The sequence below is a fragment of the Lampetra fluviatilis genome, chromosome 56 (genome assembly GCF_964198595.1).
Source record: "Lampetra fluviatilis chromosome 56, kcLamFluv1.1, whole genome shotgun sequence".
In the NCBI taxonomy this organism is placed as follows: Eukaryota; Metazoa; Chordata; class Hyperoartia; order Petromyzontiformes; family Petromyzontidae; genus Lampetra; species Lampetra fluviatilis.
The window spans coordinates 5,165,830-5,181,348 of NC_136330.1; the positions used below are offsets into that span (position 1 = coordinate 5,165,830).

Consider the following 15,519-nt stretch of genomic DNA (forward strand, 5'->3'; position numbering starts at 1 on the left):
GAGACGTCATAGACGCAAACACGTACACGCACACACGTACACGCACACACGCACACGTACACACACACGTACACACACACACACGTACACACACAAGTCCACACGTACACACACACGTACACACACGTACACACACACACGTACACACAAGTACACACGCACACGTACACACACACACGTACACACACACACGTACACACACGTACACACGCACACGTACACACACACACACGTACACACACACACGTGGTACACACACGTGGTACGCACCGTGTCGCCCCCCGCGCTGCGAGCCCTCCACTCCGTTGCCGGACCCCGCGCAGCCATCCTCGTCGTCGCAGTCCCCGCTGGCCCCCCCCTCGCCCCCCCCCTCGCCCCTCCCCCCCGCCACCGCCAAGCCGCCCTCGCCGGACCGGATCGGCGGCCGCCCCGCCCCCGTGACCCCCCCCGTGCCCCCCGATCCTCCCGCCCGCAGCATCTGAAACGGGGGGGGTAGAGAGGTGGTGGTGGGAGGGAGGGGGAGGGGTGAGAAGGGAGGGAGGGGGAGGGGGGAGGGGGAGAGGGGGGTGTTGTGAGAGGGAGGGGGAAGGAGGAAAGAGGAGTGAGGGGGGGAGAAGGGAGGGGGGGTGGAGGGGGAAGAAGGGAGGGAGGGAGGGAGGGGGAGGAGGGGGAGGGGGGAGAAGAGAGGGAGGGAGGGAGGGAGGGGCGGAGGGGGAGGAGGGAGGGAGGGTTGGTGGAAAGGAGGAGAGGGGAGGGAGGGAGTGGGGGGGAGGAAGGAGGGGGGGAGAAGGGGCGGGGGGAAGAGGGGGGAAGGGGGGCGAGGAGGAGGGAGAGGGGAGGAGGGGTGTCTATGTCTGTGTGGGTGTGTGGTGATCGCTGACAGCACTTTCCCCCAACAGCCTGCGAAGGCTACACGGGGGATCTTTGTCTTTGTGTATGTAGGTGTGTATGTGTGTGTGCGGAGGAGTGACGCTCACAACGAGTGGAGCGCCGGGTGGCTAAAGCACAGCATCAGCCAGTCATCTCGGTCATCTAAGTCAGTCGAACCGTGGCACCTGCTGGGTCTGCCCTGTGATCTCCTGCCAGCGGGCGTTCGACACTTCACGTGGTAGCCTCAAGGTGCACATGGCCTGGCACAAGCGTCGTGGTGACGTCACCGCCACGTAGTGGCGAATGGCGGTTGTGTGTGGGTGTGTGATGGGTGTGTGGTGTGTGTGTGGGTGTGTCTCTGTGGGTGTGTGTGGTCTGTGTGTGTGGCGTGCCGTGCCGGAATTCACAGGTGCTCGCTAACAGCACTTGCCCCAACAGTCTGTGAAGGCTACACGGGAGGGGGGGATCTTTGTCTTTGTGTGCTCGAGCCGCACCTGATTGAGTTGCTGTAGCTTGTGGGCTATGAGGGAGACTCCGGGCTCCACGGAGCGCACTCGCAGCTCCGGGTTGCGCTGCTGCTCCTCCAGGCTCGTGCCGACCACGAGGCGCTGGTAGCTGCAAGGCAAAGGCAAAGGTCTGCCCCCACCACCCGTATAGCCTCGACCGACTGTTGGGGCAAGTGCTGTTAGCGAGTAGCACCGCCTTTGAAGGCTGGCACGGCACAGGATGGGGTGGGTGGTCAGCGACAAGCCCGGCCGAATTGTGTCTCTGTAGTGGCGATGTTTATACCGGTTGAGGCTGAGTCGACCTAGGGGAGGCTCATACAGAGAACAATGAGACTCGCACAGAGAACAATGAGACTCACACAGAGAACAATGAGGCTCACACAGAGAACAATGAGACTCACACAGAGAACAATGAAACTCACACAGAGAGCAATGAGACTCACACAGAGAACAATGAGGCTCACACAGATAACAATGAGACTCACACAGAGAACAATGAGACTCACAGAGAACAATGAGACTCACACAGAGAACAATGAGACTCACACAGAGAACAATGAGACTCACACAGAGAACAATGAGACTCACACAGAGAACAATGAGACTCACACAGAGAACAATGAGGCTCACACAGATAACAATGAGACTCACACAGAGAACAATGAGGCTCACACAGAGAACAATGAGACTCACACAGAGAACAATGAGACTCACACAGAGAACAATGAGATTCAGAGAGAACAATGAGACTCACACACAGAACAATGAGACTCACACAGAGAATAATGAAACTCACACAGAGAACAATGAGACTCACACACAGAACAATGAGACTCGCACAGAACAATGAGACTCACACAGAGAACAATGAGACTCACACAGAGAACAATGAGGCTCACACAGAGAACAATGAGACTCACACAGAGAACAATGAAACTCACACAGAGAACAATGAGACTCACACAGAGAACAATGAGACTCACACAGAGAACAATGAGACTCACACAGAGAACAATGAGGCTCACACAGAGAACAATGAGACTCACACAGAGAACAATGAGACTCATACAGAGAACAATGAGACTCACACAGAGAACAATGAGGCTCACACAGAGAACAATGAGACTCACACAGAGAACAATGAGACTCACACAGAGAACAATGAGACTCACACAGAGAACAATGAGGCTCACACAGAGAACAATGAGACTCACACAGAGAACAATGAGACTCACACAGAGAACAATGAGACTCACACAGATAACAATGAGACTCACACAGAGAACAATGAGACTCACACAGAGAACAATGAGGCTCACACAGAGAACAATGAGACTCACACAGAGAACAATGAGATTCAGAGAGAACAATGAGACTCACACACAGAACAATGAGACTCACACAGAGAATAATGAGACTCACACAGAGAACAATGAGACTCACACACAGAACAATGAGACTCGCAGAGAACAATGAGACTCACACAAAGAACAATGGGACTCACAGAGAACAATGAGACTCACACAGAGAACAATGAGGCTCACACAGAGAACAATGAGACTCACACAGAGAACAATGAGACTCACACAGAGAACAATGAGATTCAGAGAGAACAATGAGACTCACACACAGAACAATGAGACTCACACAGAGAATAATGAGACTCACACAGAGAACAATGAGACTCACACACAGAACAATGAGACTCGCACAGAACAATGAGACTCACACAAAGAACAATGGGACTCACAGAGAACAATGAGACTCACACAGAGAACAATGAGGCTCACACAGAGAACAATGAGACTCACACAGAGAAAAATGAGGCTCACACAGAGAACAATGAGACTCACACAGAGAACAATGCGACTCACACAGAGAACAATGAGACTCACACAGAGAACAATGAGACTTACACAGAGAACAATGAGACTCACACAGAGAACAATGAGGCTCACACAGAGAACAATGAGACTCACAAAGAGAACAATGAGACTCACACAGAGAACAATGAGGCTCACACAGAGAACAATGAGGCTCACACAGATAACAATGAGGCTCACACAGAGAACAATGAGACTCACACAGAGAACAATGAGACTCACACAGAGAACAATGAGACTCACACAGAGAACAATGAGACTCACACAGAGAACAATGAGGCTCACACAGATAACAATGAGACTCACACAGAGAACAATGAGGCTCACACAGAGAACAATGAGACTCACACAGAGAACAATGAGATTCAGAGAGAACAATGAGACTCACACACAGAACAATGAGACTCACACAGAGAATAATGAGACTCACACAGAGAACAATGAGACTCACACACAGAACAATGAGACTCGCACAGAACAATGAGACTCACACAAAGAACAATGGGACTCACAGAGAACAATGAGACTCACACAGAGAACAATGAGGCTCACACAGAGAACAATGAGACTCACACAGAGAAAAATGAGGCTCACACAGAGAACAATGAGACTCACACAGAGAACAATGCGACTCACACAGAGAACAATGAGACTCACACAGAGAACAATGAGACTTACACAGAGAACAATGAGACTCACACAGAGAACAATGAGGCTCACACAGAGAACAATGAGACTCACAAAGAGAACAATGAGACTCACACAGAGAACAATGAGGCTCACACAGAGAACAATGAGGCTCACACAGAGAACAATGAGGCTCACACAGATAACAATGAGGCTCACACAGAGAACAATGAGACTCACACAGAGAACAATGAGACTCACACAGAGAACAATGAGACTCACACAGAGAACAATGAGACTCACACAGAGAACAATGAGGCTCACACAGATAACAATGAGACTCACACAGAGAACAATGAGGCTCACACAGAGAACAATGAGACTCACACAGAGAGCAACGAGACCCACGTACACAAACAAGAACATTGGCATAAAATTACCGCTCCACCCACTCAACCACTGGTCCACCCACTCACCCACTGCTCCACCCACTCACCCACTGCTCCACCCACTCAACCACTCCTCCACCCACTCAACCACTGGTCCACCCACTCACCCACTGCTCCACCCACTCAAACACTGCTCCACCCACTCAACCACTCCTCCACCCACTCAACCACTGGTCGACCCACTCACCCACTGCTCCACCCACTCACCCACTGCTCTACCCACTGCTCCACCCACCCATCCACTGCTCCACCTACTCACCCACTGCTCCACCCACTCACTCACTGGTCCATCCACTCACCCACTGCTCCACCCACTCACCCACTGGTCCACCCACTCACCCACTGGTCCACCTACTGACCCACTGCTCCACCCACTCATCCACTGGTCCACCCACTTATCCACTCATCCATTGCTGCACCCACTGCTCCACCACTCATCCACTGCTCCACCCACTCACCCACCGCTCCACCTACTCACCCACTGCTCCACCCACTCACCCACCGCTCCACCCACTCACCCATTGCTCCACCCACTCACCCACTGCTCCACTCATCCACTGGTCCACCCACTCACCCACTGCTCCACCCACTGACCCACTGCTCCACCCACTCACCCACTGCTCCACTCATCCACTGCTCCACCCACTCACTCACTGCTCCACCCACTCACCCACTGCTCCACCCACTCTCCTACCGCTCCACCTACTCACCCACTGCTCCACCCACTCACCCACTGCTCCACCCACTCACCCACTGCTCCACTCACTCACTGCTCCACCCACTCACCCACTGCTCCACCCACTCTCCTACCGCTCCACCTACTCACCCACTGCTCCACCCTCTCATCCACTGGTCCACCCACTCACTCACTGGTCCACCCACTGCTCCACCCACCCACTGGTCCACCCACTCACCCACTGCTCCACCCACACACTCACTGGTCCACCCACTCACCCACTGCTCCACCCACTCACTCACTAGTCCACCCACTCACCCACTGCTCCACCCACTGACCCACTGCTCCACCCACTTACCCACTGCTCCACCCACTGACCCACTGCTCCACCCACCCACTGCTCCACCCACTCACTCACTGCTCCACCCACTCACCCACTGCTCCACCCACTCACCCACTGCTCCACCCACTAACCCACTGCTCCACCACTCACCCACTGCTCCACCCACCCACCCACTGGTCCACCCACTCACCCACTGCTCCACCCACTCACCCACTGCTCCACTCATCCACTTCTCCACCCACTCACTCACTGCTCCACCCACTCACCCACTGCTCCACCCACTCACCCACTGCTCCACTCATCCACTGCTCCACCCACTCACTCACTGCTCCACCCACTCACCCACTGCTCCACCCACTCACCCACTGCTCCACCCACTCTCCTACCGCTCCACCTACTCACCCACTGCTCCACCCACTCACTCACTGCTCCACCCACTCACCCACTGCTCCACCCACTCACTCACTGCCCCACCCACTCACCCACTGGTCCACCCACTCATCCACTCATCCATTGTTCCACCCACTCACCCACCGCTCCACCCACTCACCCACTGGTCCACCCACTCATCCATTGTTCCACCCACTCACCCACCGCTCCACCCACCCACTGCACCACCCACCCACCCCCTCACCTCTCCACCACCTCGTCCCCGTCCCAGCAGAGGGAGCCGTCGGGCGCGGCGAACTGCGTCTCGCAGAGTCGCTCCGGTAGCGTTGCATAGAAACCCTCGTACACGGGAAGGCTCTTCCTGAACTCCCTGCAAAGACAAAGGTCCCCCGCGTAGCCTCAAACGATTGCCGGGGCAAGTGCCGTGGGCGAGTTGCAGCAACCTACGGAGGGCCGGCAGCGTGCCTTAGAATCCCTCTTACGCCGGGAGGCTCTTTTTGAACTCCCTGCAAAGACAAAGGTCACCCGTGTAGCCTCGATCTATTGGTGGGGCAAGTGCCGTGAGCGCGTTGAATGCAACCTTTGAAGGGCCGGAACGGCACGCGGCAACGTGGAGGTGGGAGGTCAGCACCACGCAGCGGCTACAATTGACTCCCCCATGTACGAACACACGCACAAGTTAAATGATCACCCTGCAGGCGGGCACACCGTGTGAGTGGGTGCGAGTTCAGGAGGACGTGGAGCTGAGTGGACTTGCCGATGACTGGTACCAGCGGTGTCAAGTTCGGCCTCTGTGGAGGAGGCTCGTGAAGGACGCTGCTACTGGGCAGTTGGAGGCAGTCGCCCTCCAACAACAACGGAGGGCGGAGGAGCGGAGCGCCGGGTGGCTAAAGCACAGCAAGTTGTCTTGTTTGACTTGCATCCCACTGGGATTTTTGCACACAGCGTTGGTGTACGGTATTTTTTTTTGCAATATTTTGCTGTCTTTAAATTTGATTTTCTGTTTGCACTCAGTCACATATTCACTTTAAGATGTTTTTTTGTTCATGGTTTTGTTTTTTGTTTGTTGCGGTTGCACCCGATTCAAGAGCCGAATGGCTCACAGGGCTATACCAAATAAATGAACTTGAAGTTGGCACAGTAAGGGGCACAGGTGGTGCATCAGCCGGTCATCTCAGTCAGTCGACCCTTGGCACCTGGGTTTGCCCCGTGACCTCCTGCCAGCGGGCGTTCGACACTTCACGTGGCCTCAAGGTGCACATGGCCTGGCACAAGCGTCGTGGTGACGTCACCCACACTTAGTGGCGAATGGCGGTTGTTGTTGTGTGTGTCTCTGTGTGTGTGGGGAGCGGTGGTGTAGCGGTTAGCGCTACGCTGCGCTACGAACCTGACCGCCCTAGTTCGATTCCCGCTCACGGCCAACACCGGTGACGATGATCTGAACCGATCCCGGGCCTCCCCTAGGTTGACTCAGCCTCAAATGAGTACCTGGTGTGGTGTGTAGTAAACCTCGCCACTGGGGAGACAAAGGCGGCCGGGCGTGGTTCTGGCCACCCACCCCCTCGTGTGCCGTGCCGGCCTTCGTAGGTGCTCGCTAACAGCACTTGCCCCTACAGCCTGTCACAGCCTACACGGGGGGTCATTGTCTTCGTACGAACGCAAAGACAAAGATCCCCCGTATAGCCTTTCACAGACTGTCGGGGCAAGTGCTGCTAGCGAGTAGCAGCACCTATGAAGGCCGGCACGGCACACGAGGGTGTGTGTGTGTGGGGGGGGGTAGTGGTGGCCAGCAACCACGCCCGGCCGCCTTTGTCTCCCCAGTGGCGATGCTTACGACACACAGCACGAGGGACTCATTTGAGGCCGAGTCGACCTTAGGGGAGGCCCGGGATTCGTTCAGATCGTCGTCAGCGGTGTTGGCGGTGAACGGGAGTCGAACTCTGGGGGGGGGGTCTCTCTGCCCAGTAACGGATGCTCAGCGAAACGTTGCGGTTAGTCTCAACATAGTCAGTACCCTCGCAGCCCCAGCCCAAACATCATACACTACACACCACACACACCACACACACACACACCACACACACCACACACACACCACACACACACACTACACACACACACCACACACACACAACACACACACACACACACCACACACACACACCACACACACCACACACACACACTACACACACACACCACACACACACCACACACACCACACACACACACCACACATACACACTACACACACACACACCATACCACACACACACTATACCACACACACCACACACACACTATACCACACACACCACACCACACACACAAAGCACACACCACACACACACACCACACACACCACACACACACACCACACACACACACCACACACACACACCACACACACACACCACACACACACACCACACACACACACCACACACTACACCACACACTCCACACACAGCCTACACACACCACACACACTACACACACACCACACACACACCACACACACACCACACATACACACCACATACTACACCACACATACATCCCAAACTCCACACACACGGCACACACAGAACACACACACACCACACACAGCCTACACACACACACCACACACACCACACACACCACACACACCACACACACCACACACACACCACACTACACCACATACCACACACACACCACACACACACCACACACACACACCACACACCACACAGCCTACACACACATCCACACACACACACACACCACACACACCACACACACACCACACTACACCACACACCACACACACACCACACACACACCACACACACACCACACACCACACACAGCCTACACACACATCCACACACACACACCACACACACACACCACACACACACACACCACACACACACACCACACACACACACGCCACACACACACCACACACACACCACACACACACCACACGCACCGACCCCCCCCCCCCCCCGTGGCTTCAAGTAAACACAGAACCACGTCAAGGCGGTGGCAGCAGCAGCAGCAGCAAGAGAGGCGAAGCTCAACAACATCCATCAAGGACCGCTGCCCTGTGACACAAACAGGAGATGCCGTGTCACGGTTCACCCGCTCTCGATTCACTGCTGGATGACTCACTCACACACCCACTCACACAATCACCCGCACACTCACTCACCCATTCACTCACATACCCCCCCCCCCACACGCTCACCCACTCACTCATCCAAACACCCACCCACACACTCACCCGCCTACACACTCACCCATCCACTCACCCACACGCGCACACACACGCTGGCCCACTCACTCATCCACCCGCTCACCCACTCACTCAACCAGTCACTTACTTAATCCACCCACTCATTCACTCACCCACCCAATCTCCCACTCACCCACCCACACACTCACTCGCCCATTCACACAACGACTCACCCATCCACCCACTCTCCCACTCGCCCACTCACTCATCCACTCACTTACTCATCCACTCATCCACCCACTCAACCCCTCACCCACCCACACACCCACTCATTCACTCAACCACTCACCCAGCCACTCTCACAATCGTCCACTTGCACTCACTGAACCGCTCACTCACCCACTCACCCACTCACCCACTCATCCACTCATCCACTCAACCACGCACTTCAGAATCAGAAGAACCATGCGTGTATTTCCCGCCGAGTAAAGCCGTGAATCTAAGGAGCTCTTTCTTTTCCCAGGGCTGACTCGGCCGGCAGACAACATCAAAGCATTCCGCAAATTTACAAACCATATATATGTTTTTCTTAAGCAAACAAACTTAACGATAACAGCGAATGTGGTGGAACATTACAATTTGCACTTCTTAAACTTGAGTGATTTTATTTCTAAACAAGTCGGGTTTAGATGAGGACAGAGATGGGGGGGTGAGGGGGGGCGAAATTTCGTCGGTTCCGAAACACTTTGGGGGCAGACGAAACCAACGCCGCTGCTGGGCCCTCCGCCAGGTCGGCTCAGCCTTAAATGAGTACCTGTACCTGGCGCGGTGAGTCGATTGCAAACTCATTTCTTGAAGAGCTGCGCTGAGTATTTAGTTCGCTCTCATTCCCACGCAACTCCCATTAGCAGGGTTGGCTACCTGCCAACATACACACGTGGCCTGCAATTCGCTACGAAGTGGCGGTGACGTCACCACGGCAGCTTGTGCCAGGCTAGGTGCACTCCGAGGGAGGCCACGTGAAGAAGTGTCGAAGGCTTGCTGAGAGGTCACGTGGCAGACCCCAGGTGGTGCCATGGGTTGACTGCCGTGCCAGGCTAGGTGCAGGAGGTCACGGGACAGACCCAAGTGGTGCCATGGGTTGACTGCTGTGCCAGGCTAGGTGCAGGAGGTCACGGGGTAGACCCAGGTGGTGCCATGGGTTGACTGCTGTGTCAGGCTAGGTGCAGGAGGTCACGGGGCAGACCCAGGTGGTGCCATGGGTTGACTGCTGTGCCAGGCTAGGTGCAGGAGGTCACGGGGTAGACCCAGGTGGTGCCATGGGTTGACTGCTGTGCCAGGCTAGGTGCAGGAGGTCACGGGGCAGACCCAAGTGGTGCCATGGGTTGACTGCTGTGTCAGGCTAAGTGCAGGAGGTCACGGGGCAGACCCCAGGTGGTGCCATGGGTTGACTGCTGTGTCAGGCTAGGTGCAGGAGGTCACGGGACAGACCCAAGTGGTGCCATGGGTTGACTGCTGTGCCAAGCTAGGTGCAGGAGGTCACGGGACAGACCCAAGTGGTGCCATGGGTTGACTGCTGTGCCAGGCTAGGTGCAGGAGGTCACGGGCAGACCCCAGGTGGTGCCATGGGTTGACTGCTGTGCCAGGCTAGGTGCAGGAGGTCACGGGACAGACCCAAGTGGTGCCATGGGTTGACTGCTGTGCCAAGCTAGGTGCAGGAGGTCACGGGACAGACCCAAGTGGTGCCATGGGTTGACTGCTGTGCCAAGCTAGGTGCAGGAGGTCACGGGACAGACCCAAGTGGTGCCATGGGTTGACTGCTGTGCCAGGCTAGGTGCAGGAGGTCACGGGCAGACCCAAGTGGTGCCATGGGTTGACTGCTGTGCCAGGCTAAGTGCAGGAGGTCACGGGACAGACCCAAGTGGTGCCATGGGTTGACTGCTGTGCCAGGCTAGGTGCAGGAGGAGGTCACGGGACAGACCCAGGTGGTGCCATGGGTTGACTGCTGTGCCAGGCTAGGTGCAGGAGGAGGTCACGTGGCAGACCCAGGTAGTGCCATGGGTTGACTGCTGTGCCAGGCTAGGTGCAGGAGGAGGTCACGGGGCAGACCCCAGGTGGTGCCATGGGTTGACTGCTGTGCCAGGCTAGGTGCAGGAGGAGGTCACGGGGCAGACCCCAGGTGGTGCCATGGGTTGACTGCTGTGCCAGGCTAGGTGCAGGAGGTCACGGAACAGACCCAGGTGGTGCCATGGGTTGACTGCTGTGCCAGGCTAGGTGCAGGAGGTCACGGGGCAGACCCCAGGTGGTGCCATGGGTTGACTGCTGTGCCAGGCTAGGTGCAGAAAGTCGCGAGTTCGATTCCCGCTCACGGCCACCAACACCAGGTGACGATTATCTGAAGCGGTCCTGGGTCCCTTTCCCTAGGTCGACTCAGCCTCGAATGAGTACCTGGGACGGTGTTGTGGTAAACATCGCCACTGGGGAGACAAAGGCGGCCGGGGCGTGCGCCGTGCCGGCCTTCGTGAGCCGCTGCTGCTATCCGCTACGAACAGCACTTGCCCCTAACAGTCTGTTAAATGCTATACGGGGGATCTTTGTCTTTGTTACTCACAGCAAGAGGTTCCGCAGGGATCGTGGCTTCTTGGGGCGGTCCAGCCACAGTGGCAGATCGCTGCGAGACACACACACAGACACACACACACACACAAAGATAAAGACAATGATCCCCCGTATAGCCTTAACAGACTGTAGGGGCAAGTGCTGTTAGCGAGCACCTATGAAGGCCGCAACGGTACACGAGGGGGTGGGTGGCCAGCACCACGCCCCACACACAGACACACACACTCACAGACACACACAGACACACACACAGACACACACACACAGACACACACACACAGACACACACAGGGACACACAGACACAGAGAGTCAAATGTAAAGATAAAAGTTTCCCGTGTGGCCCACAGTGCGCTAACCGTTGTGCCACCGCTCCCCCACAAACACGCACACACATGACAAAGATCCCCCGTGTAGCCGTAACAGACTGTTGGGGCAAGTGCTGTTAGCGAGTAGCAGCAGCAGCTATGAAGGCCGCTGGCACTGTGGCACACGAGGGGGGGGGGTGGCGGCTGGCCAACACCACGACCGATTCACACACACACGCACACTCACACACGCACACACACACACGCACACACATACACAGACACACACACACATACACGCACACACGCACATACACGCACACACACGCACACACACACATACACACGCGCACACACGCACACGAACACACACGCACACACACGCACACACACACGCACACACACACGTACACACGCACACACAAGCACACGCACGCGTACATTCGTACGCACAGAGAGACACAATGTAAGGAAGTTAGGTGAAAAAGATGACACTGCTTGATATGGCAACAGCTGTAGCACAAAAACACAGCAGCTGCACAAGAGTCAACAGCAGCAGCAGAAACAGCAACATCGTTATCAGCAGTAGAAGCAGCAGCAGCAGCAGCAGTGATAGAGACACCCAGACCCAGGGCTCGAACCTAGGATCATATCAGCAGCAGTAGCAACAGAAACAGCGTTATCAGCAGTAGAAGCAGCAGCAGCAGCAATGATAGAGACACCCAGACCCAGGGCTCGAACCCAGGATCACAGCAGCAGTAGTAGCAACAGCAACAGCGTTATCAGCAGTAGAAGCAGCAGCAGCAGCAGCAGCAATGATAGAGACACCCAGACCCAGGGCTCGAACCCAGGATCACAGCAGCAGCAGTAGCAACAGCAACAGCGTTATCAGCAGTAGAAGCAGCAGTAATAGAGACACCCAGACCCAGGGCTCGAACCCAGGATCATAACAGCAGCAGTAGTAGCAACAGTGTTATCAGCAGTAGAAGCAGCAGCAGTAGCAGTGATAGAGACACCCAGACCCGGGGCCCAGAAAAAAAATGTAAATTTTAAAACGAATTTCCTGCCTAAAATATTTAAAAAGTTCACTAACACATGGGATGGAATTTATAGTTATTGTTTACAATAATGTCTAATAGTGTATTGTATTACATTGCTCTGTTTTTTCTTTGTTTACCTTTTATTGTTTCACTGTATGTACTGGCGGAGATTAGGGATACGTAAAGTACAACCATAACCACAATCATATAAACATTGGGGGGCGGGGGGAGACGTGTGTCCCCCCTCCCCAATATATATATGATGATTACGGCCTTGGCTTCACCTGAACCTGGCGTTAGTGATGGGAGGCCGCGTCTGCTCAGCTGCGAGGGACGTGAAGTCCTCGTCTTGATCAAGGCCCCCCGCTCCGGCTGGCGGAGGTGGCCCACAAGACTGAGCCACCTTCAAACACAGAGGACACATCATCAACAGCATCAGCATCATCAGCATCAGCAGCAGCATCATCATCGCCATCAACAACATCATCATAATGAGCAGCATAATCATGATCAGCAGTAGCAGCAGCAGCATCATCATCAGCAGCATCAGCATCATCAGCAGCATCATCAACAACATCATCATAATGAGCGGCATAATCATGATCAGCAGTAGCAGCAGCAGCATGATCATCAGCATGATCATCAACATCATCATCAGCAGCAGCAGCATCAGCAGCAGTAGCAGCATCATCAGCAGCATCAGCAGCAACATCATCATAATCAGCAGCATAATCATGATCAGCAGCATCATCAGCATGATCATCAGCAGGATCATCAGCAGTAGCAACATCAGCAGCAGCAACATCAGCAGCAGCACCATCAGCATCATTATCATCATTAGCATCAGCAGCAGCATCATCAGCAGCAGCAGCATCAGCACCAGCATCATCATCAGCAGCAGCATCATCATCAACAACATCATCATAATCATCAGCATAATCATGATCAGCAGCATCATCAGCTTGATCATCAGCATCATCAGCAGCAGCATCAGCAGCAGCAGCATCATCAGCAGCAGCAGCTGCATCATCAACAACATCATCATAATCAGCAGAATAATTATGATCAGCAGCAGCAGCAGCATGATCATCATCATCATCAACAGTAACATCAGCAGCATCAGCAGCAGTAGCAGAGGCATCATCAGCATTCGTTGTGAAAACCCAACGCAGAACATCCCTCTGAGTTTTGATGATGATACACTCACTACTCTGCTACTGATGATGATGATGATACACTCACTACTCTGCTGCTGCTGCTGCTGATGATGATGATACACTCACTACTCCGCTGGCTCCTGACGAAGTGGTTACTATCTGAGCTTGACACAGCTAGAATCGTGACATTGTAGCTGCTGCTCTGCATCAACATCAGCAGCCATACGGAAGAGGAAGCATCATCATCAAGTATTACGAACCATGGATCATCATCGCCATCATCAATTATCACGAACCATCGATCATCATGCTCGTCATCATCAATTATCACGAATCATTAAATCATCATCGTCAATTATCACGAATCATCGATCAGGATCATCATCAATTATCACGAACCATCGATCATCATCATGATCATCATCATAAATTATCACGAATCATCGATCAGGATCATCATCAATTATCACGAACCATCGATCATCATCATGATCATCATCATAAATTATCACGAATCATCGATCATCATCATGATCATCATCATAAATTATCACGAATCATCGATCATCATCATGATCATCATCATAAATTAGCACGAATCATCGATCATCATCATGATCATCATCACCATCATCAATTATCACGAATCATCATCATGATCATGACCATCATAAATTATCACGATTCATCGACCACGATCGCGATGATCATCACCAGGGTCATCAGTACCCAGTCGTGCGCTGATACTCATGAAGCTGGCCTAGCAGGTGAGAGCGTTACAGTTTAAAAGGGTAAAAACCTACTACTATATTTTGCCACTGGTAACTGAGATCTCATAGTGTAAATGCTTACCCCGAGCTCTCAAGACTCTGATATTGCACTGTGTTTGAGTTGTACGCCTTCTGGTGTCATCTGGTCCAACACCAATGGGGACTAGGCTCTAAAGAAAGCCGTCTCGGGTGTGGACCAATCAACTTCAAGGACAGTGCATATCATTATCATTATCAGAGTTGCTTCTTTTTCTTTGCTTTTTTGACTACTTGTGTTGTGGTTATTGCAAACATGATGCCTTGAATAAAGGTGTCAGTTTTGTACCAGTTTAAAAGGGTAAAAACCTACTACTATAGCGTTACAGAGCTTCGCTGGTACGACATCCAACGCCCGCCCTGGTTAATACTGCGGCCGTGTGTGCAGTAACGGGGAGTGTGGGGGGGGGGCGTGAGAGGGGAGGGGGTGCGAAGGGGGGGGGTGTTGTCTGGAGGGGGGTGGTGGCCGCGCTGGGTATTTGAATAAACAGATTGGTTTGGGGAAAACGAGCGCACTTCCCCAACTCCTGACAGCCTCACGCAAACACGCGGCCTCGCACAGCTGCCAGTACTCCACGCGTGCGTACGCAGAGTGCACGAACCCTTGTTGACACAATGGG

At 53.9% G+C, this 15,519-nt stretch overlaps 1 protein-coding gene across 1 annotated transcript in view; it reads right to left on the reverse strand.

Moving 5' to 3' along the window:
* Positions 1-1,011: 1,011 nt before the first annotated feature.
* Positions 1,012-15,519, reverse strand: part of LOC144950111 (glypican-5-like) — a 58,361-nt gene continuing 43,853 nt past the window's right edge. The window contains exons 6-10 of the mRNA XM_078880171.1: positions 13,221-13,339; positions 11,582-11,641; positions 5,989-6,114; positions 1,365-1,485; positions 1,012-1,032 (exon numbers count right to left, since the gene is read on the reverse strand). Of these exons, the coding sequence (XP_078736297.1) occupies positions 1,012-1,032; positions 1,365-1,485; positions 5,989-6,114; positions 11,582-11,641; positions 13,221-13,339 (447 nt within the window). The remainder of the gene's footprint in view (positions 1,033-1,364; positions 1,486-5,988; positions 6,115-11,581; positions 11,642-13,220; positions 13,340-15,519) is intronic.